General features: G+C 43.3%; 1 protein-coding gene across 1 annotated transcript; it reads left to right on the top strand.

Moving 5' to 3' along the window:
• The first annotated feature begins 1,445 nt into the window (after positions 1-1,445).
• Positions 1,446-24,839, top strand: LOC139162206 (cyclin-G-associated kinase-like). The gene is made up of 12 exons (XM_070742313.1): positions 1,446-1,527; positions 3,555-3,614; positions 5,169-5,283; positions 7,032-7,174; positions 16,017-16,184; positions 16,278-16,476; positions 21,870-22,069; positions 22,180-22,418; positions 22,479-22,647; positions 23,198-23,397; positions 23,508-23,687; positions 24,672-24,839. Exons 2-5 carry the CDS (start codon positions 3,612-3,614, stop codon positions 16,041-16,043), a joined length of 288 nt encoding a protein of 95 aa, XP_070598414.1. The 5' UTR covers positions 1,446-1,527; positions 3,555-3,611; the 3' UTR covers positions 16,044-16,184; positions 16,278-16,476; positions 21,870-22,069; positions 22,180-22,418; positions 22,479-22,647; positions 23,198-23,397; positions 23,508-23,687; positions 24,672-24,839.
• Positions 24,840-27,156: the final 2,317 nt, after the last annotated feature.

A 27,156-nucleotide genomic window follows, 5' to 3' on the forward strand; every position in this document is an offset into this window, starting at 1 on the left:
TGCGGTGATTCACTTGGCAAGAAAACTCGTGAAATGGGACAAAACTCATTTAACAAATTATTCACTTGGCTTCATAAATTTTGGGCTCAATTGTGGTCGTAGGTTGAGGACTACTGTGTTTCCCCCAAAATAAGACAGCGTCTTATATTAATTTTTGCTCCCAAAGAAGTGCTATGTCTTATTTTCAGGGGATGTCTTATTTTTTTCCAATGAATTGTATCCTGTACCCTGCTGCAGAAAAAATGCATCCAAACATGCAGCCGCATGTTGGATGTGTGTTGGATGTGTTTTAAATCTGATTGATGAAGCGTTTTGGGATGCAATTTATGGACAGCAGTGTTATTCTTGACAAGTGTATCTTTTTCTTTTATGTACGCTGAGAGCATATGCACCAGGACAGATTCCTTGTGTGTCCAATCACACTTGGCCAATAAAATTGTATTCTATTCTATTCTATATGTTCTGTTTGGGAATGCTGAGAAACGAAACGTCTCCTACGTTTTACTTTCAGGGGATGCCTTATATTAGGCAATTCTACAAAATCTCTCTTATGTCTTACTTTCAGGGGTGACTTATTTTCGGGGAAACAGGGTATCTGTGCATCCATTTAACCTTACTTTTAATGGGAAACGTGCCTGTTTTTCTGACATTAATATTTGCACTGTTCTATGCTCTTCTCTCCCTCTGCTTGTCTCAGAGAAGCCTCTCCTCTCTTCCGTCTCTCTTTCTCCGTCCCCTTGTTTTTCCCTGTTGTATTTTTCTTTCTCTCCGTTTCTCCCCCTCCTCCTCTTTTTTTCTCTTTGGTGCAGCTGCAACCGACTCCTTTCCCCAAGGCTGCGGGTTGTGCCTGGAAGTGCCAACCAGCTGGAGCCACACAACACTGATCCTGGGCATTGAGCAGAGCCCTGATAACACCACTGCTTCAGCTCACTCTTCCACAGGGCACTTCAGCTCAATCCCTCCCTACATTTTTACACTTTTTTTAACAGCATGTGTGCTCTGGCTAGCTGATTTTTGGCTTGCGTGGAAGGTCTGGAAGGGCGTTTTTGGCTTCCAGAGAGCTTCCGGGGGCGGGGGATGCCGTTTTCGCCTTCCCCAGGCTCCAGGAAAGCCTTGGAGCCTGGGGAGGGTTAAAAGCGGACCCATTGGGCTCACTGGAAATTGGGAAATGTGAGCATGGGGGGCGGACCAGAAGTGGAGGGTCTCATGCACATGCATAGGGTGCATGAGGGGCATTGAATTATGCACATATGTGCTTTTGGCACCCGAAGGGAAAAAGGTTCACCATCACTGCCCTAGAGTCTCCCAAGCCATAACTACTGTATTAGGTTACATGGTTATAGTTTTAGTCCGGCAAGATTCTGTCTATTAGGTGTAATCAAATAAGGATCTGGATTTGAGTGGATCTCATCGTCTCTGGGGTTTGGGCCTGAAAGGTTTTTTAATCATCTCATTTTCTTTTTAGGTGGCTTTGCTTTTGTATATGAAGCTCAGGATCTTGGAAGTGGCAAGGATTATGCTTTAAAGGTAATTATCTTATTTTGGAGGATTTTTATTTATCTGCTATTTTATTTATTGTTGACTTTATTGATGGTAACACTGTGAATAGCAAATACGGTTAGTCCTCGATTTTACAATAGTTCATTTAGTGGCCATTCAAACTTACAACGGCATTGAAAAAAATGACTTATGATCTTTTTTCACACAACCATTGCAGCCTTCCCATGATCAGGTGATTTACATTAGGATGCTTTACAAATGATTCATATTTATGATAGTTGCAGAGTCCTGTGTTGATCATAGCGACATTCTGACAAAGTCAATGAGGAAACCAGGTTCACTTAACAACTGTGTTGCTAATTTAACAACTGTGGTGATTCGCTTAATAAATGTGGCAAGAAAAGTTGCAAATCTCATTTGACAAATTTCTCATTTAGCAGCAGAAATTCTGGGCTGAATTGTAGTTGTAAGTTGAGGACTGCCTGTACAGCAGTTAAGAACAAATCAGTTCCAGAATTGACTACCGTATTTTTTGGAGCATAAGACGCACTCTAGTTTTTTGGGAGCAAAATAGGGGAAAGAATCTGCTTACCAGTTATTCAGCATCTTTAGCATATTATTTTATGTCCAGGTTAGGGCTTTAAAAAAACTTTATTCGGAAAGAGTAACAATGAAAGATGCACCTTTTTCCTCCCTAAAACTTGCAAGCCAGTAAGAGATGGGAACATTGTTAGCCCTGGTTTAGGGCTGGAAAGAAACTTATTTGGAGCAAGTTAGAGCAAAGAAAAAAAGCCCTGGAAAGTCTTAGGGCTTGGAAAACATTCTTTGCAGAGAGTAACATTGAAAGAGCTTGCAAGGTAAATATAAGATTAAACTCTTATTTGAGGAGAGGAAAGCAAGAATAAATGTAGCAATTGCATTAGCAATAGAATTTAGACTTATATAGCGCTTCACAGTGCTTTACAGCTGTCTCTAAGCAGTTTATAGAGAGTAAGCATATTGCCCCCAACAATCTGGGTCCTCATTTTACTGACCTTGGAAGGTTGGAAGCTGTGTCAACCTTGAGCCTACAGTCCCTAAAGGATTGTGTATGAATGTTAAATACCGTTACCTGCATACTTGAGCCTTTCCTACTAATAAAGAAATAATAACCAGTAATAGAACCTCGTTACCACATTTTGATTTCTGATAGCATACAGTTTCATGTATTGAGGTATTTTTAGCAATAACCCAGATGATTTTCAGCTGAAAATTAAGATTCCTGTGAATTTGCACAGTGAAGCCAGGATCCAACCAAAACCTGTGGATTAATTTCCACACTTGATTTCATCTAAACCTGGAGGTCATGCATGATAGCACTTAGCAATTACTGTATATACCACTTTACAGCCTTCTCCAAGTAATTAACAGAGTCACCATGTTGCCCAAAATAGTTTGGATCTTCATTTTATTGATCTCAGAAGGATGGAAGGTTGAGTCAACCTTGAGCCAGTCAGGATCAAACTCCAGGCTGTGGGCAGAATTACAACAATGCATTCTGAGCCACCACAATTCTTGAAATCAGTGATATGAGATAGATAGATAGATAGAATTCTTTATTGGCCAAGGGTGATTGGGCACACAAGGAATTTGTCTTTGGTGCATATGCTTTCAGTGAACATAAAAGAAAAGATACATTTGTCAAGAATCATGAGGTACAACACTTAATGTTTGACATATGGTACAATTAAGCAATTAATGTTAATATAAATTGCAAGGATACAAACAACAAGTCATAAGTGGGAGGGGATGGGTGATAGGAGCGATGAGAAGACTAATAGTAATAGTAATGCAACCTTAGTGAATAGTTTGACAGTGGTGAGGGAATTATTTGTTTTGCAGAATGTATTGGTCTTCGATTTACATGCAAAGTTTGTGGGAGCTGATAATTTATTTTAATATAATTATAAGAGAAGGGTACAGTTACTATTGTTTGGAAACAAAACAAACACACCAACAAAAGAGAAAAGAAACCAAAATGTTTTTCTTTGTGATCTCTTTTTTTTCCCTGGCAGAGATTATTGTCCAATGAAGAGGAAAAGAACAAAGCCATCATTCAAGAAGTCTGCTTCATGGTATCCTTCTGGAGACAGGTGAAATTATATTATGCTTGGACTGTCAAATCCTGGTTTAATACGTTAGGATATAAAAGTGGCTTCTTTTCTATTGTATTGGCAGTTCTGTGTTAGCAAAAACTTCAGAAGGATTTAAGGGTAGTGATTTCTGACAGTCTCAAAATGGGTGAACAGTGCAGTCAGGCGATAGGGAAAGCAAGTAGGATGCTTGGCTGCATAGCTAGAGGTATAACAAGCAGGAAGAGGGAGATTATGATCCCGCTATATAGAGTGCTGGTGAGACCACATTTGGAATACTGTGTTCAGTTCTGGAGACCTCTCCTACAAAAAGATATTGACTAGTCTACAGAGAGGGGCGGCATAGAAATTTAATAAGTAAATAAAATAAAATAAATAAATAAATAAATAAATAAATAAATAAATAAATAAATAAAAAAAATTGAACGGGTCCAAAGACGGGCTACAAGAAGGGTGGAGGGTCTTAAGCATAAAACGTATCAGAAAAGACTTAATGAACTCAATCTGTATAGTCTGGAGGACAGAAGGAAAAGTGGGGACATGATCGAAACATTTAAATATGTTAAAGGGTTAAATAAGGTCCAGGAAGGAAGTGTTTTTAATAGGAAAGTGAACACAAGAACAAGGGGGCACAATCTGAAGTTAGTTGGGGGAAAGATCAAAAGCAACATGAGAAAATATTATTTTACTGAAAGAGTAGTAAGTAGATCCTTGGAACAAACTTCCAGCAGACGTGGTAGATAAATCCACAGTAACTGAATTTAAACATGCCTGGGATAAACATATATCCATCCTAAGATAAAATACAGAAAATAGTATAAGGGCAGACTAGATGGACCATGAGGTCTTTTTCTGCCATCAGTCTTCTATGTTTCTATGCTTCTTCATCAGAGCAAAACGTCTGTTTTATATTTACTATCTGAATGTCTTTCAAACAGCTCAGAATTTGAAACCCAGGTTTGTCTGCAGCTAAAATATCAGTTGACGATTGTATTCCAGATTGTTTTGCTGCTCATATGACAAGAAAAGCAGAAGAGGCAGAGGACAGAACAGCTACTCTAAATGGGATCTTTGATTAAATATATAGAATAGCAAATTTGTTTGAAGTTGTATTTGCCACAGTTCTACCTCCCTCCTAATTTGTGTAAATTAATCCTTTTTTAAAACTCTTACATTCTTTTGAAATATTATTGTTACATCAGAAATGCTTTTTTCTGTCCTTTTCTCTCTCCTGCTTTAAATTATGCATAGAATGTGGTTAAAAGTTGCATACTAATGTTAATTGGATAAATTCAATGTAAGCCATTCTTAATCGCATTGGAGGCAGGAAGCACACTTGCCAAACTTTGCCAATAATAGTGGAATGCAAAATCCATTGAGTTTTCAACATCCTGGGCTGGGTGTTCCTGACCATGGTCTCTTGTTCAGAATTGGAATTATAATCCACCTGAGTAAACTGTAATTCTACTGCATGCCTGCAAAGAGGTTTTCCAAATAAACAAGAAACTTTGAAACCTTAATAGACACTTGATCCAGAAAAAACTATCTGGGTATCCAAACATTGTCCAGTTCTGTTCTGCTGCCTCCATTGGAAAAGAAGAATCGGATACTGGGCAAGGGGAGTTTCTTCTGCTCACAGAACTTTGTAAAGGTATAGTTGTTGTTGTTGTTGTCTTTTTGTGGAATCACCTTGGCTTGACAGCCTAATTCACTGACTTAGCCAGGCTGACTCTATTGAGACTCAGGCAATGTTTTTTAGAACAAAAATGTTTAGTATCAGCAAAGGGTTCTAGGGCTGCTACGTATTTTGAACAAAATATATAGTCTTCAGTATCTGGAATTTGAAACTTAATTCCTTCCTTTTCATTTCTGACATTTCTTGATTCAAGCAATATTTTAGAAACAGAATGAACAAAAACATTATTTTAAGGGTAACAGAGGAATAACCAAGTGACTCTTCCCCATTTCAGGACTCTGGATTTTAATTAATGTTTTCATTGCCTATTAAAATTTTCTGACTAATTATTTGGTTTGACTAAGATTGATGAATATGTTTATCTCCTCCTCCTCCTCTTTGTCCTAGTGTCAGACATGAAACCAATGCAAAATTAAAATTACTTTTTTGTTTTTTGTTGTCAGTGTGTTTTCTTTTTGTCTTAAAAACCCCCCAATAAAAATACCTTTAAAAAGAAATAAAATGACATTTTTTTTAAAAAAAGTTCTCAACTGAGTACAAATAAGAAAAACTTTTATAAACATTTTACATTTCAAAACCTGCCATTTTTCTCGCCAAAAGAACGATAGGCTAATGAACCAAAAATTGTTCAGTATTTGGTCTTCCCTGTTTTCCCTTTGTTTATGAGATTTTTATCCTTTACTTTATAAGTAAATCAAACTGGCAAACACATCTAGTCCTCCTACTTTCTCCTATTTCCCCCACAACTACCCTGTGAGGTAGGTCGGATTAAGAGAGACAATGATTGGCCTAAAGTCACCCACCAGGCTTTACAGCCTAAGGTAGAACTCCTGGTTACTAGATCAGCGCCTTCACTACTACACCATACCTCACTGCACCAAACCTTTACAAAGGCTGAGTAATGATTGGAGTGTACTGCAGTACTTGTTTGCAGTCTATTATCATACAAAATAATGATAGAGTGCATTGAAGAAAAGAAGTACTGTGTTTTTTGGAGTATGAGACGCACCTTAGTTTTGGGGGAGGAAAATTGATGGTGGGGGGAATCCATCTACCAGGTATTCATCTGGCTAGCATCCTAAGTCTGGTCAGCACATTATTTTATCCCCTGGTTAGGGCTGAAAAAAACCCCTTTTTTGGAGGGAGTAGCAATGAAAATAAAGCCTGCAAAGACAAGGCTGGAAAAAAAACTTCTTCAGAGTAGCAATGAAACAACCCTGCAAGCTGGGAAGATCATTAGCATCTTGTTAGGGCTGGAGAAAAAAAAAATTGCAACATTTGGAGTATAAGACGCACCCAAATTTTCAGTTTCTTTTAGGGCAGAAAGGTGTGTCTTATACTTCTAAAAAGATGGCATATAGCTAAGGTGTTGTTGCAAGGTGGAGGATACATTGCAGGAGACTTATTTCTGCCCAGCAAAATCCCAGAGTTGGACCGATTTGCACATTTTTCTCCTCCCTTTCTAATGGCACATGGAGCAGCATACAATGTATTCACTTGCCATTAACGCTGGGCTCATCACACAATCTCAGAATGATCCAAAACACCTGAGCTTCAACTCTTACCTTAGAATATGCTAAGAAAGTAAAGGGATCTGGGGGTGGGAGAGGGTATTTATCTGCCTCTGTTGTCTGTCATCAAAATTAGCATTCCCGTTGCCTTTTCCCTAATGTGTGTGTGATTCATGGATTTTATGTTCATAGGGCAGCTGGTGGAATTTTTAAAGAAAGTGGAATCGAAAGGCCCCCTCTCGTGCGATACAGTTTTGAAGATATTTTATCAGACTTGCCGTGCTGTGCAACATATGCACAAACAGAAACCCCCTATTATCCACAGAGATTTAAAGGTAAGGAACCCATGTTTCTCTACTCCTTATGAGATTGAAGCAGTGACACTTTGAGTTACAGTGGGCTTGAATTTGGCTGTAGCAATCTGAAAGGTAAAAAGAGTAAAAAGTAGAGGTTGCCTGAGAAGTTTAAGTTCATTTTTTGCTGAAAGTTTCCCCAAACCTGGACATTCTTCATGAGCAACTTCGAAAGAGTCAATACTTAATTTTTTTTTAAAAGGAGAGGAGACAAAACCGTACACCTATTTCAGAACTAAAAAGTGGAAAAACTTTGAGAGTTGGTCTTATGTATAAAGTTCACTGCAGAAAGAAACAGTGCAGAAGCTGACTACAGATAGTAAATACTGCCATATTTTGTATAACTTGTGGATTTCCAAGGGATTATACTACAAGGAACAGGTGACTTCCTTTGTCCTTTTGACACCTTCTAGTTCCCTGATTCCCAGGCAATCTGACCACTTTCTGGAAGTTATCCTAGCACATCAGCAGAACCAGGCTGGAAAGCCTACCTGGAAAATAATTGCCAGTATATCTTATTTGTTAACATTATATACAGTAGTGTTGACCAGGACTGAAATGAGACCTGGATTTAATTTTTCCCCTTGATTGGATAGTGAGCAGATAGAAATCGATGCTTAAAGAGTTTCATTTAGTGACCACGCAGAGTTACAACAGCACTGGAAAAAGTGACTTATGATCATTTTTCAAACTTATAACCATTGCAGTAGCCCATAGGCACGTGATTTATATTCCGACCACTTGACCACTGGTTCATATTTATGATCATTGCAGTGTCCCTAGGACATGTGATCCTCTTTTGCAACCTTCTGACAAGCAAAATCCATGGGGAAGCCAGATTCTCTTACCAACTATGCTAATTTAAGAAAGGCAGCAATTTGATTAACAAATGCCCTCATCACCTCGAGGTTCGACTACTGTAACACTCTCTACATGGGGAAGAGTGTTCGGAAACTTCAGATTGTGCAAAATGCAGCTGCGAGAGCAATCATGGGCTTCCCCAGGTATGCCCATGTTACACCAACACTCCATAGTCTGCATTGGTTGCCGATCAGTTTCCGGTCACAATTCAAAGTATTGATTATGACCTATAAAGGCCTTCATGGCATCGGACCAGAATATCTCCGAGACCGCCTTCTGCCACACGAATCCCAGCGACCAGTTAGGTCCCACAGAGTTGGCCTTCTCCAGATCCCGTCGACGAAACAATGTCGTCTGGCTGGACCAAGGGGAAGGGCCTTTTCTGTGGCGGCCCCCGACCCTCTGGAACCAACTCCCCATGGAGATTAGGATTGCCCCCACCCTCCTTGCCTTTCGCAAACTCCTTAAAACCCACCTCTGCCGTCAGACATGGGGAAATTGATTCCCCTTGGCCATTTCCACTTTACGTATGGCTTGTATGAGATGTATGACTGTTTTTATATTAAGGGTTTTAAATTGTTTTTAACTATTAGATTTGTACTGTTTTGTTGTTGTGAGTCGCTCCGAGTCTCCGGAGAGGGGCGGTATACAAATAAAATAAAATAAAATAAAATAAATAAATGAAGCAAGAAAAGTCATAAAATGGGAAAAAATTCACTTAACAAATGTCTCACTTAACAATATAAATTCTGGGCTCAGTTGTGGTTGTAAGTTGAGCACTACCTGTAACAGAATTAGAAGGGACTTTGGAGGCGTCTAGCCCAACCACCTATTAGCATCCCGGACAAATAGCTGTTCTATCTTTTATTGAAAACCTACAATGATGGAGCAACCACAACTTCTGGAAGGAAGCCATTCTACTGATAAATTGAACTCACTGTCAGAAATTTCTCCTTAGTTCTAGGTTGGATCATTTTTAAAAATCTTCCATCCATTACTTCTTGTCCTGCTCTTGAGCGCCTCTTCTTTGTGACAGCCCTCAAATATTGGAAGATTGCTATTTTGTCATCCATAATTCTTCTCTTCTCTTCTCTTTTTCTCCTCTCCTCTCCTCTCTTCTCTTCACAACAACAACAGAGTTGGAAGGGACCTTGGAGGTCTTCTAGTCCAACCCTTTGCTTAAGCAGGAAAACCTACACTATTTCAGACAAATTGTTATCCAACATCTTAAAAACTTTTAAGTGTTGGAGTATTCACAACTTCTGGAGGCAAGCTATTATACTGGTTAATGGTTGTAACTGTAAGGAATTTTTTCCTTTGTTCTAAGTTACTTCTCTCCTTGATTAGTTTCCACCCATTGCTTGTTGTCCTGCCTTCAGGTGCTTTGGAGAATAGCCTGACTCCCACTTCTTTGTGGCAACCCCTGAGATATTGGAACACTGCTATCATGTCTCCCCTGGTCCTTCTTTTCATTATGCTAGACATACCCAGTTCCTGCAACTGTTCTTCATATGTTTTAGCCCCCAGTCCCCTAATCATCTTTGTTGCTCTTCTCTGTACTCTTTCGAGAGTCTCAACATCCTTTTCTCATTCTCTTCTCTTCCTCTCCTCTCTTCTCGAAACCAAACATACCCAGTTCCCAAAACCATCCATCATATGGTTTACCCATCTAAGTTCAAAGATAATTGTTTGATTAATGGCTAATATTATATGTAAATACAGTGATCCCCCGGTTATTGCGTCCCCGACCATTGCGAACAGGGTAATTTGCGATTTTTGAACCCGGAAGTCAAAACACCATCTGCGCATGCGTCCCTTTTTTCTATGGGCACGCATGCGTAGATGGCGCCGGGCACATCAGCTGCTGGGCGGCTTCCCTGGGTCTTCCCCCTCTTGCTGGCGGGAGGGTGAAGCCCCCCCCAGCACCCGCTCGCCCGCCCTTCGCCCTTCGCCCGGGAAGTTCGCCAGGAGTCAGCGGAGAACGGCGCGCCTGTTTTAAAACGATCGGAGCCGGCCAGCTCCGATCGTTTTAAAGCAGGTGTGCCGTTCTCCGCTGACTCCTAAAGCGGGGAAGTTCGCCAGGAGTCAGCGGAGAACGGCGCGCCTGTTTTAAAACGATCGGAGCCAGCCGGCTCCGATCGTTTTAAAGCAGGCGCGCCGTTCTCCGCTGACTCCTAAAGCGGGGAAGTTCGCCAGGAGTCAGCGGAGAACGGCGTGCCTGTTTTAAAACGATCGGAGCTTTCCAATGAGTCCCGAAGACAAACGTCAAACTTCCGCGTTTGTCTTCGGGACTCATTGGAAAGCCGCGCGGGTGTTTTAAAACGTCGCCGCCGACATGGGGGGCTTGCTAGCACTCCCCCAAACCCGGGTTGGGGGTTCGGGGGTTGCTAGAGAGCCCCCCATGTCGGCGGCGACGTTTTAAAACAGCTGCGCCGCCCCCAATGTTCGGCTCCTTGCTAGCGCTGCGGAAGTTAAAAACACCATCTGCACATGCGCAGATGGTGTTTTTACTTCCGCAGCGCTACTTCGCGAAAACCCGCTCATTGCGGGGGGTCCTGGAACGGAACCCTCGCAACTAGCGGGGGATCACTGTATATGTAAAAGAGAATTGTCCTAAAAATGTGAGGTCCAGGTATAGTTATAAATGAAGAGGCAATCACCATCACGATCTCTGGAATATTTAAAATTTATTTAAAACTATTAAAAAATTGCTGAGCTTTCGTCAATCCCTATTGACTTCATCAGATGCTGCTTCAACTGGTCATTGTGTGCGTAAGGGGCCCACACTTTTTCTTCCCTCCTATAATTAACTTGGTTTTTTTCTGTCTTATTCATGCTGGCAGTTGGGATTTCTGTTGGCTGTCTCCAACATTCCAACTGTCACAAATCTAATAAATAAATAAATAAATTTATTGCTACTTTCTCCCTCATTTCGAACACATTTTGCCCATGGTCTTGTGGTGGGTCTACGTTGTTCTTCACCCCCTCTGTCTTCCTCTTTCTGTTGCCCTCCTGGTGTGCTCTTTTCGTTGAGGTTTATTATACCTTCATTGGGCTAATCTCTATCCTTTGGGGAATAAATAAATAAAGAAGAAACTTTCCTGGAACTCTATTCAACTCTAATGATCCATTCCCTTTAAGTCTTTGACGGTGTCTTAATGCCTGGTATGCTGGTGGTATCTCAATGTGTCTATTAAGCGAGTTGTTGTTCGAAAACCAGGCTTCTTTCAGGAGATGGCCTCCTTTTGTTTCATCACAAGCCACCACTTAGAAGTTAAACTCATGATCCTGCTCCTCCATATGTGCCCAAATCTGGGAGCGCTGTTCCTGGCGTTGGACCGCTAGTTTGTGTTCGTTCACCCTAGTTTTTAGTCGTTTTGCCGCTTCTCCTATATAGTTTCTCCTGTTGCGGTTTACTTTCAGTTTGTATCTGTTGTGTGCTTGTGTGTTGTTGTGGTTGAAGCTGAAGTAGTGTTGACAGGAAGGACATTGTAGCAGATGATTTTATGGGCTACGCATATGTCGTGTTTAAGGCAATGTAGTTCTAAGCTTTCTAAACCTTGGATTGTAAATTTTGGGGGTTTGGGGAAGAAACCACAGTCAAGGTAGTCCATTAAATGTTCATAGTCCATCAGTGATTTCTGTAAATTGGTTATGATGCTTCCTAAAAGTCTTTCCTGGTGAAGTCCAACAAATCAATGATTTTCTGAAAACACTGATGTAGCCCTGGATAAGCACGCCACACAGTTATGGTTGCCCTTAAACTACAGGCAGCCCATCTTGGCCCAAAAATTCTACTAATCCTTACGATGTCAATATCAAGTTCTTTGGATATTTTGTCAAGTTTAATTTTGTTCTTGTTGGATTGATGAAAAAAATGGAGCTGATGATATTTGGAAGCTCTTTTGCTATTCTAGCGCTCACTCCAGATTTTATCCCAGAGCATAACACTGGGATCATTAGAGCAGAATGCGATGACATTTTTTTTGCAGGTAATCCTGCATAAACCCAATCTGGAAGAAAGATTTCTTTTTCAGGCTCGAGGGACTTGCTGCTTTCTCCAAGTGCAAATGAGATGGCTGTAGTGCTTGGGATGTTGTGGTTCTTGGGATGGATCATCCAAGGGTGGCACTTCTGATGGTGGTGTTGTGCCAGTTTGGGTTTCTTGGCCAATAAAACCTTTGTTGTCTGTTTCCTTTGATCCTTCCAGGTTAAAGCCACTACTGCAAAAGGGGAAAAAAAGGAACTTTGTTAGCTGAGGACACAAAATATAAAGTCTCACAAAAAGCTCAAAAACCTAAACACACAATTTTAGAGGGGCGGCATACAAATCCAATAAATAAATAAACACAAATGGCTCATTCCTGCAACCAACGTAACACATTGAAGAGATTTAACAGAGTTGGAAAAAGAGACCTTGCAAGGTCATTTAGTCCAGCCTCCTGCTTAAGCAGTATTGCAAAAGCTATAAATAGTGATGTCTAACAAAACAAACAATCCCTAAACAAAAACTCCAAGAAAAAACCGGAGAGGGGGCGGCATACAAATCTAATAATTAATTAATTAATTAAATCAATAAATCAATAAATCAACAAATCAATCAATCAATCAATCAATCAATCAATAAATTAATTATTTTGGGATTTTTTTAAAGTTACTTGCCCAATTGAAGGAACAAGGCAGGCAGATTCAGTTGCTCAACGAGGAGATAGATTGCAGGTGGGAATCCAGACAAAGCAACGCAGGTGTTGTGACCAGCGGCTCAGGATTCGGTCTGAAGAGCGAAGATAAGCAAACTGGAGCCTGTGGGAATGTGGGTGGTCAGCTGGGCTGCAAAATGTTTTAGAAGGCTTTGTCTAACAAAAAGAAAAAGAAAACCCTAAACATACCCCCCCACCCCATTTTACTATTTTTCTAAAGCAAAAAACCACTTGCCCAACTGAAGGAACAAGGCAGGCAGATTCTGTTACTCTCTGATGAGATGGATTGCACAGTTGATCGCTGAGAAGATGGATTGCAGGCTGCAATTGATACAGAGGAAGATACCTATTGCAAGGGGTTCAGGATTCGATCCAAAGAGCAAGGTAAGCGAAGGTGGAGGCTGGGGGGAAAGGAGGATGGTTAGCTAGGCTGCAATAGATTTTAGATGGCTATGTTAACACAAAAAAAAATCCTTAAAAATCCAAGTAGAAACCCCTCCCAACTTACTAATATTCTGCTTGGAATGGATCATCCAAGAGTGGCACTTCTGATGGTGTTGTTGTGCCAGTTTGGGTTTCTTGGCCAAGAAACCTATCACTGTCTGTTGCCTTTTCATCCTTCCCAGTAAAAGCTATTACTGCAAAAGGGAAAAAAAGGAGCTTTGTTAACTGAGGACACAATATTAAAGCACACAAAAAGCTCAAAAAGCTCAAAATACAACTTTAAACACACCCAAGAACACAACTTACTCATTCCTGCAACCAAATTAACACATTGAAGAGATTTAACAGTTGGAAGAAGGGACCTTGCAAGGTCATCTAGTCCGGCCCCCTGCCTAGCAGTATTGCAAAAGCTTTAAATGGCTATGCCTAACAAAAGAAATCCTAAACAAAACTCCAAGAAAAAAGACCCTGCCCTATTTTCTATTTTTTAGAGCAAGAAATAAAAAGTTACTTGCCCAACTGAAGGAACAAGGCAGGCAGATTCCATTGCTCTCCAAGAAGATGGATTGTACAGTTGCTCTACGAGGAGATGAATTGCAGGCTGCAATCCAGACAAAAGGCAGGTGTTTTGACCAGTGGCTCAGGATTCAGCCTGAAGAGTGAAGGTAAGCAAGCTGGAAGTTAGAGGGAAGGTAGGTGGTTTGTTAGGCTGCAAAAGCTTTTAAATGGCTATGTCTAACAACCCCCCCCCAAAAAAAATCCTTTAAAAATCACCAAGAAAATCCCCCACCCAATTTACTAATTTTCTAAAGGAAAAAGAAAAAATGTTACTTGCCAAATTGAAGGAACAAGGCAGGCAGAATCCATTCCTCTTTCCTAGGAGATAGATTGCAGGCTGTAATCCAAATAAAGCAAGGAAGGCGTTGCAAGTGGTAGCTCACAATTCGGTCTGAAGAGCAAAACTAAGCAAGGTGGAGGTTGGGGGGGGGGGGAAGGTAGGTGGTTAGCTAGGCTGCAAAATCTTTTAGATAACTATGTCTAACCCAAAAAAATTTCCAAAAAAAACGCCAAGGGAAAAAAACCCAATTTACTATTTTTCTAAAGGAAAAAAAAAGTTACTTACCCAGTTGAAGGAACAAGGTGTCCGGGCGAGGCGAGGCAAAGCAAGTACCTGTTCCTGTTCCAAGAGAAGTGTCAAGAGCAGAATCGTGAACTGTACACCACTTCACTAAGGCATCTGACACTGTCACTCATGAAGGTCGGTGGTGCATCAAAATGCTTTCAACAACACTTGCAGGATCGTACATAGCAAGCTTTGCAAGATGTAGGACTCCTGGTTGAGTACCAAAGCAGAAGAAATCCAGAGGTTCCAGAGAAATGATGTTAAACGATTCTATGAAGCCCTCAGATCCATGTATGGACCTCAGCGCTCAGGGAGCTCCCCTGTACTGGACACAGCCGGTTCAGCTCTCATCACTGAATCGACCCTGATTCTATAGTGTTGGGCCCAGCACTTCCAACCTGTATTGAACCGCCCATCTTCCATCAACAATGAGACGATCGGCAGAATGCCCCAGGTAGATATCAACCACAGTGTGCTCCTTTATGGTGAGCTGTCTAAAGGAAAGCGGTCACCTGGGGGACAAAGGAAGCGTTACAAAGACATGTTGAAAGCCCCCTTCAAGTCCCTCGATATTGACACCAACCTCCTGGGAAGCCCTGGCACAAGGTCAACCAATGGGGCGCATGCTGATCCACCCAGGCGGCCAGACATCTGAGGCCAGAAGAACATTGAGAGCAGTAGAGAAGCGAGCACTCTGCAAAGCCAGGGCTGCAAAGGAAAAAGCTGTGACAGTGGTGCCCACACAGATCTGCTCAATATGTGGCAGAACATCTCGTGCCCATATAGGCCTTATTAGCTGGACACATTGTATACAAACCACAACCCATTAGAAGTCAAGGTCCTCCTCGAACGCGATGGACGAACATCACCTGTGAAAGCCCTCGGAGGTAAGAAAGTTTTGGCAGTGGGACAGAGGGTTAGGGTTAGGGTTAGGGCAATGCCTTGACTCCTAATGGGAGGGGGAGAAAGCTTTTGCAAGCCTTAAGCTGAGAAGGATATCTACCATAATTTCTTACCTCCGAGGGCTTTCGTAACCAAATGTCTGGTGTTTTCTCTCTGGGGGGGAGAAAACAAAGGGGACAAAGATCTAAAGCCGCCATGACCCATTTTGCAAAAGGGGCCATGTGGAGGCTCCAAGAACCCTCCCAGCTGGCCTGCCAAGGGGTTTGGCCTCCCAGTGGGACTGCTCTAGGTCATCTATCCTTTGACACAAGCAGATGCAGAAGCAGAGATATCTTCCCTCTGCAAGTTTTTTAATCTGGGAGATGTTACCTACCCTGAACACAGGCACTTTCTTCCTCTGATGGCTCCTGAGATGAGAATGCAAATATTATATCTATTGGCATAATTTCTTGGCAGGGTGTCTGCCATTACAGTGGGGAGGGGGCCTTACCAGTTCTGTAGTGGACTCCAAAATAGGGGAGAGCCCTGGAGTCCATCTTGTGGGGATCTCCATCCTGGGGAGAGAACGAAGGGCCTGAGTCATTCTTCTGTTAGCCAAAGTAGAGGCAGAGGGTAGAGATGCCTCCCCATTTGCAAACCTTACTCCTAGCCAACTTCTTGGGGACTTCAGAGTCCCTCAGCTGAGAGGTAAAGTAGGTGATTAGCTAGGCTGTAAAAGCTTTTAGAGGACTATGTGTAACCAAAAAAAAAAATTCCTAACACCCCCCTTCCCCAATTTACTCTTTTTTTAAAGCAAAAAAACAGTTACTTGCCCAACTGAAGGAACAAGGCAGGCAGATTCTGTTACTCTCTGATGAGATGGATTGCACAGTTGATCGCTGAGAAGATGGATTGCAGGCTGCAATTGATACAGAGGAAGATACCTATTGCAAGGGGTTCAGGATTCGATCCAAAGAGCAAGGTAAGCGAAGGTGGAGGCTGGGGGGAAAGGAGGATGGTTAGCTAGGCTGCAATAGATTTTAGATGGCTTCACTCTTCGGACTGAATCCTAGAGCAAAAAAAAAAAAGTTACTTGCCCAACTGAAGGAACAAGGCAGGCAGATTCCATTGCTCTCCAAGGAGATGGATTGTACAGTTGCTCTACGAGGAGATGGATTGCAGGCTGCAATCCAGACAAAAGGCAGGTGTTTTGACCAGCGGCTCAGGATTCAGCCTGAAGAGTGAAGGTAAGCAAGCTGGAAGTTAGAGGGAAGGTAGGTGGTTTGTTAGGCTGCAAAAGCTTTTAAATGGCTATGTCTAACAACCCCCCACCCCCAAAAAATCCCTGCCAGCCTTAAACGGATATCAGATCCTGGCAGAAAGGAGAGGGCTGCCATTTCCTTCTCCAGAAGACCACGTTGTGTCAGCTTCCTCCACTATGACCTGTCTGACTTGGGTGCCCCTGCACAGCATAGCTCATTGCTTCATTGAACTTCGCAAGGCAAAGCATTGATCCCTGAAGAGGGTGAAATACATACCTCTAATTCCTGGAGGAGGTGCTCTAAGGTGTCTGAGGTGTCCTACTCCAAGTTGCTAACGTCTTCCTCTGGAGAATCCTGTGAACAACAATGATCACATTCCCCATTTAGGACACCAGTCCCTGCTGCTTTGTGGCAAAGGAACCAGTGGCACCAGAGCTTGGGGGCATGTGGCTTGCCTAAGTACCTTCTCCCAAGGGCCGGGTGTCCCCTTGCTCCGCTGCCCAGAGCGCTCCAGCACAGCTCGCTCAGGTTAGGAGAACTAACTAAGGGAACTCCATCCCTCCCCAACTGAGAAGACATTGTGTTGCTGGACGATCCCTCCAATGAAGCCAGGTCTATGCTGCTACTGCTCCCTGACCCCATTTGTGCTGACATTGAATCCTGCAAATGAAGATATGGAGGCTAAATCCTAAGCTTTCTGCCTCCCAGTAAGATTGCTAAAGGATAGGGTGCATCAGGCCCCGTGGGCCAACAGCAAGCCTTAAGGTTAGGGAGATGCCTTCAGTCCTGATGGGAGGGGGAGAAAGCTTTTGCAAGCCTTAAGCTTAGAAGGATATCTACCATAATTTCCCCCCCTCCCATGAGGAGTCAAGGCATCGCCATAACCCTAACGCTAACCCTCTGCCCCACTGCCAAAACTTTCTTACCTCCGAGGGCTTTCGAAGCCAAATATAAGATGTCTTCTCTCTGTTGGGGGGGGGGCAAAGGGGAGAAAGATCAAAAGCAGCCATGGCCGGTTCTGCAAAAGTGGCCATGTGGAGGCTCCAAGAACCTCCCAGCTGGCCTGCCAAGGGGTTTGGTCTCCCAGTGGGACTGCCCTGTGTCATCTGTCTTTTGACACAAGCAGAAGCAGAGATATCTCCCCTCTGCAAGTTTTTTACTCTGGGAGATGTTACCTACCCTGAACAATGGCCAGTTTGTCCCTCCGATGGCTCCTGAAATGAGAATGCAAATATTCTATCTATTGGTATATTAACCCACCCACAAAGTCAGGATTTCCGCCATTACAGTAGGGAAGGGGTGGTCTGGCCTTACCAGTTCTATAGTGGACTCTACTATAGGCGTGAGCCCTGGAGTCCATCTTGGAGGAATCTCCACCCTGGGGAGAGAACTGTCATTCTTCTCTTAGCCAAATAGAGATGCCACCCCTCTTGCAAACTTTACTCCTAGCCGCCTTCTTGGGGACTTCTTGGGGACTGAGAACATTCATCTCATGAAGGTCAGATCCCTGCCAGCCTTGAAGAGATTTCGGGTCCTGGCGGCCCCAGCCATCGATACCTGCAAGTAAAAAAATCCAAGGAGCTCTTCTTTGGATTTCTCGACTGCACATCCCACCCCCAGTAGGAATTCCACCCTTCCCCCACCCAATATTGGAGAATGACCACCCACTGGCCATGTTGCAGAAGTGTCCTTTCCCCAGGAAGGGGAGATTTGCTACTCTCAGACACATGTTTGTTCCTTTCTCCTTGCTGGTCTTCTGTCCTGACCAAAAGAAGAAGATGGCATGTCAAAAACATCCATCTCTAGCTGAGCCTCTCCTTTCTCAGCCCCATCAGTCAGCCTACCCATCTTTTTGTCCCTGATGGCCCCTCTGGACAGAAAGCAATTTGGGGGAGAGGCTCTTGCATACTCTTCAGTCCATCAGTGGTGCCCCACCATGCCCAGAGTTTAAGTTGAAGGAGCAGGACAGGGGTAACTGTCAGGAATCCCAGGTATGTCATCCCCATTGGTCATGCAGCAACAACATACTTGCTGGAATCTTTTCCAAAAGGTCTGTGAAGAAAAATAGATATAAGTCAGACAGAAGAGTTGGGAAGCATGAACCTTCTCCCCAACTGCCAGATTCTTCGCATCTGAGATAGCCACGCTTACCCTAAATATCTTTCTCACTGCCATCATAAGGGAAAGGTGGTAGTCTGAGGACTGTACACAGTGAGAATGGGCAGCTATGCTCTGGCTAGTGACTTTTCAGGGCAACTGACATTGGCCATTGTTGATACCTACACAATTAGGGCAGCTTACCTGTGTCTGGTAAGTAAGACTTTGTCTTACTTACCAAAGGGCTGGAAGATCCCTCCAATGAGGCCAGGTCTAGGCTGCTACTGCTCCCTGACCCCATTTGTGCTGACATTGAATCCTGCAAATGAAGATACGGAGGCTAAATCCTAAGCTTTCTGCCTCCCAATAAGATTGCGAAAGGATAGGGTGCATCAGGCCCTGTGGGTCAACAGCAAGCCTTAAGGTTAGGGCGATGCCTTGACTCCTAATGGGAGGTTGAGAAAGCTTTTGCAAGCCTTAAGGTTAGAAAGATATCTACCATAATTTCTCCCCCTCCCATCAGAAGTAACGCTAACACTCTGCCCCACTGCCAAAACTTCCTTACCTCCAAGAGCTTTTGAAGCCAAATATAAGATGTCTTCTCTCTGTTGGGGGCGGGGGGACAAAGGGGAGAAAGATCAAAAGCAGCCATGGCCGGTTCTGCAAAAGTGGCCATGTGGAGGCTCCAAGAACCTCCCAGCTGGCCTGCCAAGGGGGTTGGCCTCCCAGTGGGACTGCCCTGTGTCATCTGTCTTTTGACACAAGCAGAAGCAGAGATATCTCCCCTCTGCAAGTTTTTTACTCTGGGAGATGTTACCTACCCTGAACAATGGCCAGTTAGTCCCTCTGATGGCTCCTGAAATGAGAATGCAAATATTATATCTATTGGCATAATTTCTTGGCAGGTATATTATTATATATACTGGTGTATTAACACACCCACAGAGACAGGATTTCTGCCATTACAGTGGGGAAGGGGTGGTCTGGCCTTACCAGTTCTATAGTGGACTCTACTATAGGCGTGAGCCATGGAGTCCATCTTGGAGGAATCTCCATCCTGGGGAGAGAACTGTCACTCTTCTCTTAGCCAAATAGAGGCAGAGGGTAGAGATGCCTCTCCTCTGGCAAACTTTACTCCTAGCCGCCTCCTTGGGGACTTCAAAGTCCCGTGGCTGAGAACACTCATCTCATGAAAGTCAGATCCCTGCCAGCCTTGAAGAGATTTTGGGTCCTGGTGGCCCCAGCCATCGATATCTGCAAGTAAAAAAATCCAAGGAGCTCTTCTTTGGATTTCTCGACTGCACATCCCACCCCCAGTAGGAATTCCACCCTTCCCCCACCCAATATTGGAGAATGACCACCCACTGGCCATGTTGCAGAAGCATCCTCTCCCCAGGAAGGGGAGATTTTCCACCCTCAGACACATGTTTCTCCCTTTCTCCCTGCTGGTCTTCCGTCCTGACCAAAAGAAGAAGATGGCATGTCAAAAACATCCATCTCTAGCTGAGCCTCTCCTTTCTCAGCCCCATCAGTCAGCCTACCCATCTTTTTGTCCCTGATGGCCCCTCTGGACAGAAAGCAATTTGGGGGAGAGGCTCTTGCAGACTCTTCAGTCCATCAGTGGTGCCCCACCATGCCCAGAGTTTAAGTTGAAGGAGCAGGATGTTGAGGCTCCCACATATTCAGCTTCAGCAATGAATTTTACTGAAGTATTGTCCTCCATATAACAATTGGCTTCATTGGATCAGCCCAGATACTATTAATGAGAGCAGAAACATTGATTAAATCATTACAACAGTCAGAAACACAAGCATATTCGGACTCAGTGGAAGAACAAGAAATAAATTTCTGCTTTCTAACTTTCCAATAAATTGGACAACCATTCAAAAACATTATAAAACCAGAAGTACTTTGACGAGTTTCAATGTCGCTCGCCCAATCGGAATCTGCATAGCAAATCAATTCAGGATACTTGTTGTGTTCTGGTTCCAGGAACAATTTTGTGTTCATCGTGTGCTTCGTGTATCTGAGCAATCTCTTTATGCATGTCCAATGAAATGTAGTTGCGTTGCCTACGTGTCGTGACAACAAATTCACACTAAGTGAAATGTCGGGTCTTGTCCAACTGCTAATGTATAACAGAGACCCAATGACTGAGCGATAAAGTGTTTGGTCCTTAAACAAAGGTCTGTCTGCATTGGAGACCGACATGGGCGTGCATCAGCCATGTTGCATTGTTGCAAAAGTTGATCAATCTTGTTTGCTTGTGAGAGGCTAAACCCCTTCTGAGTTTTCTAAATCTGAACTCCTAAGTAATCATGAATGTGTCCTAAGCTTTTCAGTGTAAAGTGTTTTTCTAAACCTTTTGCAAAAATCTCACTCATACGTTGATTTGGGCCAATGTAAACAATATCATCAACATAAACAAGAACAATTTCATAAACATTACCTTGCCCTTTTGTAAACACGCATTGATCAGAGTCGGACTTAATAAAGCCCATTGAATTTAGCTTGTCAATGAGACATCTGTGCCACATTAAACCAGATTGTTTCTGGTTGGGAGATTTGCCACCCTCAGACACGTTTCTCCCTTTCTCCCTGCTGGTCTTCTGTCCTGACCAAAAGAAGAAGATGGCATGTCAAAAACATCCATCTCTAGCTGAGCTTCTCCTTTCTCAGCCCGATCAGTCTGCCTACCCATCTTTTTGTCCCTGATGGCCCCTCTGGACAGAAAGCCATTTTGGGGAGAGGCTCTTACAGACTCTGCAGTCCATCAGTGGTGCCCCACCATGCCCAGAGTTTAAGGAGAAGGGGGGGTGTCACAGGGAGGAGGAAAATATTATTAAAGGTCTGTTAGGACCTTAACCCCACGGAGGTCGATGGATAGAAGCCAATATCATTTCAAGCAAGATATATTTATTTTAAAAAAAGAAATAAACAAATAAAAGATTGTCTGGAGGGACAATATAACATATACGTCTTATATCATGGAGATTCAGAAGAGAGAAGAAGAAAGAAGAAGGAAGTGAGGTTGGCGGGATATTACGACATAAGAGGAGGATCTAATAAGGCAGTTAACTGTTTCAAAATACAACTTTAAACACACCCAAGAACACAACTTACTCATTCCTGCAACCAAATTAACACATTGAACAGATTTAACAGTTGGAAGAAGGGACCTTGCAAGGTCATCTAGTCCAGCCCCCTGCCTAGCAGTATTGCAAAAGCTTTAAATGGCTATGCCTAACAAAAGAAATCCTAAACAAAACTCCAAGAAAAAAGACCCTGCCCTATTTTCTATTTTTTAGAGCAAAAAATAAAAAGTTACTTGCCCAGTTGAAGGAACAAGACAGGCAGATTCAATTCCTCTCCAAGGAGATGGATTATACAATTGCTGGACACGGAGATGGATTGCAGGCTACACTCCAGACAAAGAAAGGGCAGGTGTTTCGACCAGCAGCTCAGGATTCAGTCCGAAGAGTGAAGCTAAGCAAGCTGGAGGCTGGAGGTAAAGTAGGTGATTAGCTAGGCTGTAAAAGCTTTTAGAGGACTATGTGTAACCAAAAAAAATATAAAATCCTAACACCCCCCCTTCCCCAATTTACTCTTTTTTTTAAGCAAAAAAAAAGTTACTTGCCCAACTGAAGGAACAAGGCAGGCAGATTCCATTGCTCTCCAAGAAGATGGATTATGCAGTTGCTCTACGAGGAGATGGATTGCAGGCTGCAATCCAGACAAAAGGCAGTTGTTTTGACCAGCGGCTCAGGATTCAGTCCGAAGAGTGAAGCTAAGCAAGCTGGAGGCTGGAGGTAAAGTAGGTGATTAGCTAGGCTGTAAAAGCTTTTAGAGGACTATGTGTAACCAAAAAAAAAAAATTCCTAACACCCCCCCTTCCCCAATTTACTCTTTTTTTAAAGCAAAAAAAAAAGTTACTTGCCCAACTGAAGGAACAAGGCAGGCAGATTCTGTTACTCTCTGATGAGATGGATTGCACAGTTGATCGCTGAGAAGATGGATTGCAGGCTGCAATTGATACAGAGGAAGATACCTATTGCAAGGGGTTCAGGATTAGATCCAAAGAGCAAGGTAAGCGAAGGTGGAGGCTGGGGGGAAAGGAGGATGGTTAGCTAGGCTGCAATAGATTTTAGATGGCTATGTTAACACAAAAAAAATTCCTTAAAAATCCAAGTAGAAACCCCTCCCAACTTACTAATATTCTGCTTGGAATGGATCATCCAAGAGTGGCACTTCTGATGGTGTTGTTGTGCCAGTTTGGGTTTCTTGGCCAAGAAACCTATCACTGTCTGTTGCCATTTCATCCTTCCCAGTAAAAGCTATTACTGGAAAAGGGAAAAAAAGGAGCTTTGTTAAATGAGGACACAATATTAAAGCACACAAAAAGCTCAAAAAGCTCAAAATATAACTTTAAACACACCCAAGAACACAACTTACTCATTCCTGCAACCAAATTAACACATTGAACAGATTTAACAGTTGGAAGAAGGGACCTTGCAAGGCCATCTAGTCCAGCCCCCTGCCTAGCAGTATTGCAAAAGCTTTAAATGGCTATGCCTAACAAAAGAAATCCTAAACAAAACTCCAAGAAAAAAGACCTTGCCCTATTTTCTATTTTTAGAGCAAAAAATAAAAAGTTACTTGCCCAGTTGAAGGAACAAGACAGGCAGATTCAATTCCTCTCCAAGGAGATGGATTATACAATTGCTGGACACGGAGATGGATTGCAGGCTACACTCCAGACAAAGAAAGGGCAGGGGTTTCGACCAGCAGCTCAGGATTCAGTCCGAAGAGTGAAGCTAAGCAAGCTGGAGGCTGGAGGTAAAGTAGGTGATTAGCTAGGCTGTAAAAGCTTTTAGAGGACTATGTGTAACCAAAAAAAATATAAAATCCTAACACCCCCCCTTCCCCAATTTACTCTTTTTTTAAAGCAAAAAAAAAGTTACTTGCCCAACTGAAGGAACAAGGCAGGCAGATTCCATTGCTCTCCAAGAAGATGGATTATGCAGTTGCTCTACGAGGAGATGATTTGCAGGCTGCAATCCAGACAAAAGGCAGTTGTTTTGACCAGCGGCTCAGGACAATGATCACACTTCTCATTTAGGACACCAGTCCCTGCTGCTTTGTGGCAAAGGAACCAGTGGCTCCAGAGCTTTGGGGCATGTGGCTTGCCTAAGTACCTTCAACCAAGGGCCGGGTGTCCCCTTTGCTCTGCTGCCCAGAGCGCTCCAGCACAGCTCGCTCAGGTTAGGAGAACTAACTAGGGGGACTCCATCCCTCCCCAACTGAGAAGACTTTGTCTTACTTACCCATGGGCTGGAAGAAGATCCCTTCTCAATCGGTGACTCAAATGAAGCCAGGAAGAAAGCTTTTGCAAGCCTTAAGCTGAGAAGGATATCTACCATAATTTCTTACCTCCGAGGGCTTTCGTAACCAAATGTCTGGTGTTTTCTCTCTGGGGGGGAGAAAACAAAGGGGACAAAGATCAAAAGCCGCCATGACCCATTTTGCAAAAGGGGCCATGTGGAGGCTCCAAGAACCCTCCCAGCTGGCCTGCCAAGGGGTTTGGCCTCCCAGTGGGACTGCTCTAGGTCATCTATCCTTTGACACAAGCAGATGCAGAAGCAGAGATATCTTCCCTCTGCAAGTTTTTTAATCTGGGAGATGTTACCTACCCTGAACACTGGCACTTTCTTCCTCTGATGGCTCCTGAGATGAGAATGCAAATATTATATCTATTGGCATAATTTCTTGGCAGGGTGTCTGCCATTACAGTGGGGAGGGGGCGTTACCAGTTCTGTAGTGCACTCAAAAATAGGGGAGAGCCCTGGAGTCCATCTTGTGGGGATCTCCATCCTGGGGAGAGAACGAAGGGCCTGAGTCATTCTTCTGTTAGCCAAAGTAGAGGCAGAGGGTAGAGATGCCTCCCCATTTGCAAACCTTACTCCTAGCCAACTTCTTGGGGACTTCAGAGTCCCTCAGCTGAGAGGTAAAGTAGGTGATTAGCTAGGCTGTAAAAGCTTTTAGAGGACTATGTGTAACCAAAAAAAAAAAATTCCTAACACCCCCTTCCCCAATTTACTCTTTTTTTAAAGCAAAAAAACAGTTACTTGCCCAACTGAAGGAACAAGGCAGGCAGATTCTGTTACTCTCTGATGAGATGGATTGCACAGTTGATCGCTGAGAAGATGGATTGCAGGCTGCAATTGATACAGAGGAAGATACCTATTGCAAGGGGTTCAGGATTCGATCCAAAGAGCAAGGTAAGCGAAGGTGGAGGCTGGGGGGAAAGGAGGACGGTTAGCTAGGCTGCAATAGATTTTAGATGGCTATGTTAACACAAAAAAAAATCCTTAAAAATCCAAGTATAAACCCCTCCCAACTTACTAATATTCTGCTTGGAATGGATCATCCAAGAGTGGCACTTCTGATGGTGTTGTTGTGCCAGTTTGGGTTTCTTGGCCAAGAAACCTATCACTGTCTGTTGCCTTTTCATCCTTCCCAGTAAAAGCTATTACTGCAAAAGGGAAAAAAAGGAGCTTTGTTAACTGAGGACACAATATTAAAGCACACAAAAAGCTCAAAAAGCTCAAAATATAACTTTAAACACACCCAAGAACACAACTTACTCATTCCTGCAACCAAATTAACACATTGAACAGATTTAACAGTTGGAAGAAGGGACCTTGCAAGGCCATCTAGTCCAGCCCCCTGCCTAGCAGTATTGCAAAAGCTTTAAATGGCTATGCCTAACAAAAGAAATCCTAAACAAAACTCCAAGAAAAAAGACCCTGTCCTATTTTCTATTTTTAGAGCAAAAAAATAAAAAGTTACTTGCCCAGTTGAAGGAACAAGACAGGCAGATTCAATTCCTCTCCAAGGAGATGGATTATACAATTGCTGGACACGGAGATGGATTGCAGGCTACACTCCAGACAAAGAAAGGGCAGGGGTTTCGACCAGCAGCTCAGGATTCAGTCCGAAGAGTGAAGCTAAGCAAGCTGGAGGCTGGAGGTAAAGTAGGTGATTAGCTAGGCTGTAAAAGCTTTTAGAGGACTATGTGTAACCAAAAAAAATATAAAATCCTAACACCCCCCCTTCCCCAATTTACTCTTTTTTTAAAGCAAAAAAAAAAGTTACTTGCCCAACTGAAGGAACAAGGCAGGCAGATTCCATTGCTCTCCAAGAAGATGGATTATGCAGTTGCTCTACGAGGAGATGATTTGCAGGCTGCAATCCAGACAAAAGGCAGTTGTTTTGACCAGCGGCTCAGGACAATGATCACACTTCTCATTTAGGACACCAGTCCCTGCTGCTTTGTGGCAAAGGAACCAGTGGCTCCAGAGCTTTGGGGCATGTGGCTTGCCTAAGTACCTTCAACCAAGGGCCGGGTGTCCCCTTTGCTCTGCTGCCCAGAGCGCTCCAGCACAGCTCGCTCAGGTTAGGAGAACTAACTAGGGGGACTCCATCCCTCCCCAACTGAGAAGACTTTGTCTTACTTACCCATGGGCTGGAAGAAGATCCCTTCTCAATCGGTGACTCAAATGAAGCCAGGAAGAAAGCTTTTGCAAGCCTTAAGCTGAGAAGGATATCTACCATAATTTCTTACCTCCGAGGGCTTTCGTAACCAAATGTCTGGTGTTTTCTCTCTGGGGGGGAGAAAACAAAGGGGACAAAGATCAAAAGCCGCCATGACCCATTTTGCAAAAGGGGCCATGTGGAGGCTCCAAGAACCCTCCCAGCTGGCATGCCAAGGGGTTTGGCCTCCCAGTGGGACTGCTCTAGGTCATCTATCCTTTGACACAAGCAGATGCAGAAGCAGAGATATCTTCCCTCTGCAAGTTTTTTAATCTGGGAGATGTTACCTACCCTGAACACTGGGACTTTCTTCCTCTGATGGCTCCTGAGATGAGAATGCAAATATTATATCTATTGGCATAATTTCTTGGCAGGGTGTCTGCCATTACAGTGGGGAGGGGGCGTTACCAGTTCTGTAGTGGACTCCAAAATAGGGGAGAGCCCTGGAGTCCATCTTGTGGGGATCTCCATCCTGGGGAGAGAACGAAGGGCCTGAGTCATTCTTCTGTTAGCCAAAGTAGAGGCAGAGGGTAGAGATGCCTCCCCATTTGCAAACCTTACTCCTAGCCAACTTCTTGGGGACTTCAGAGTCCCTCAGCTGAGAGGTAAAGTAGGTGATTAGCTAGGCTGTAAAAGCTTTTAGAGGACTATGTGTAACCAAAAAAAATAATTCCTAACACCCCCCCTGCCCCAATTTATTCTTTTTTTAAAGCAAAAAAAAAGTTACTTGCCCAACTGAAGGAACAAGGCAGGCAGATTCTGTTACTCTCTGATGAGATGGATTGCACAGTTGATCGCTGAGAAGATGGATTGCAGGCTGCAATTGATACAGAGGAAGATACCTGTTGCAAGGGGTTCAGGATTCGATCCAAAGAGCAAGGTAAGCGAAGGTGGAGGCTGGGGGGAAAGGAGGATGGTTAGCTAGGCTGCAATAGATTTTAGATGGCTATGTTAACACAAAAAAAATCCTTAAAAATCCAAGTAGAAACCCCTCCCAACTTA

Source organism: Erythrolamprus reginae, chromosome 2, assembly GCF_031021105.1.
Source record: "Erythrolamprus reginae isolate rEryReg1 chromosome 2, rEryReg1.hap1, whole genome shotgun sequence".
In the NCBI taxonomy this organism is placed as follows: Eukaryota; Metazoa; Chordata; class Lepidosauria; order Squamata; family Dipsadidae; genus Erythrolamprus; species Erythrolamprus reginae.

Bases quoted from the DNA above. Each gene is read 5' to 3' on its own strand.
- LOC139162206 (XM_070742313.1), top strand. The intron at 5,284-7,031 runs GTATAGTTGTTG...TTATGTTCATAG, and splicing joins GCTCACAGAACTTTGTAAAG to GGCAGCTGGTGGAATTTTTA. The intron at 7,175-16,016 runs GTAAGGAACCCA...CTTTTTTTAAAG, and splicing joins TTATCCACAGAGATTTAAAG to CAAAAAAACAGTTACTTGCC.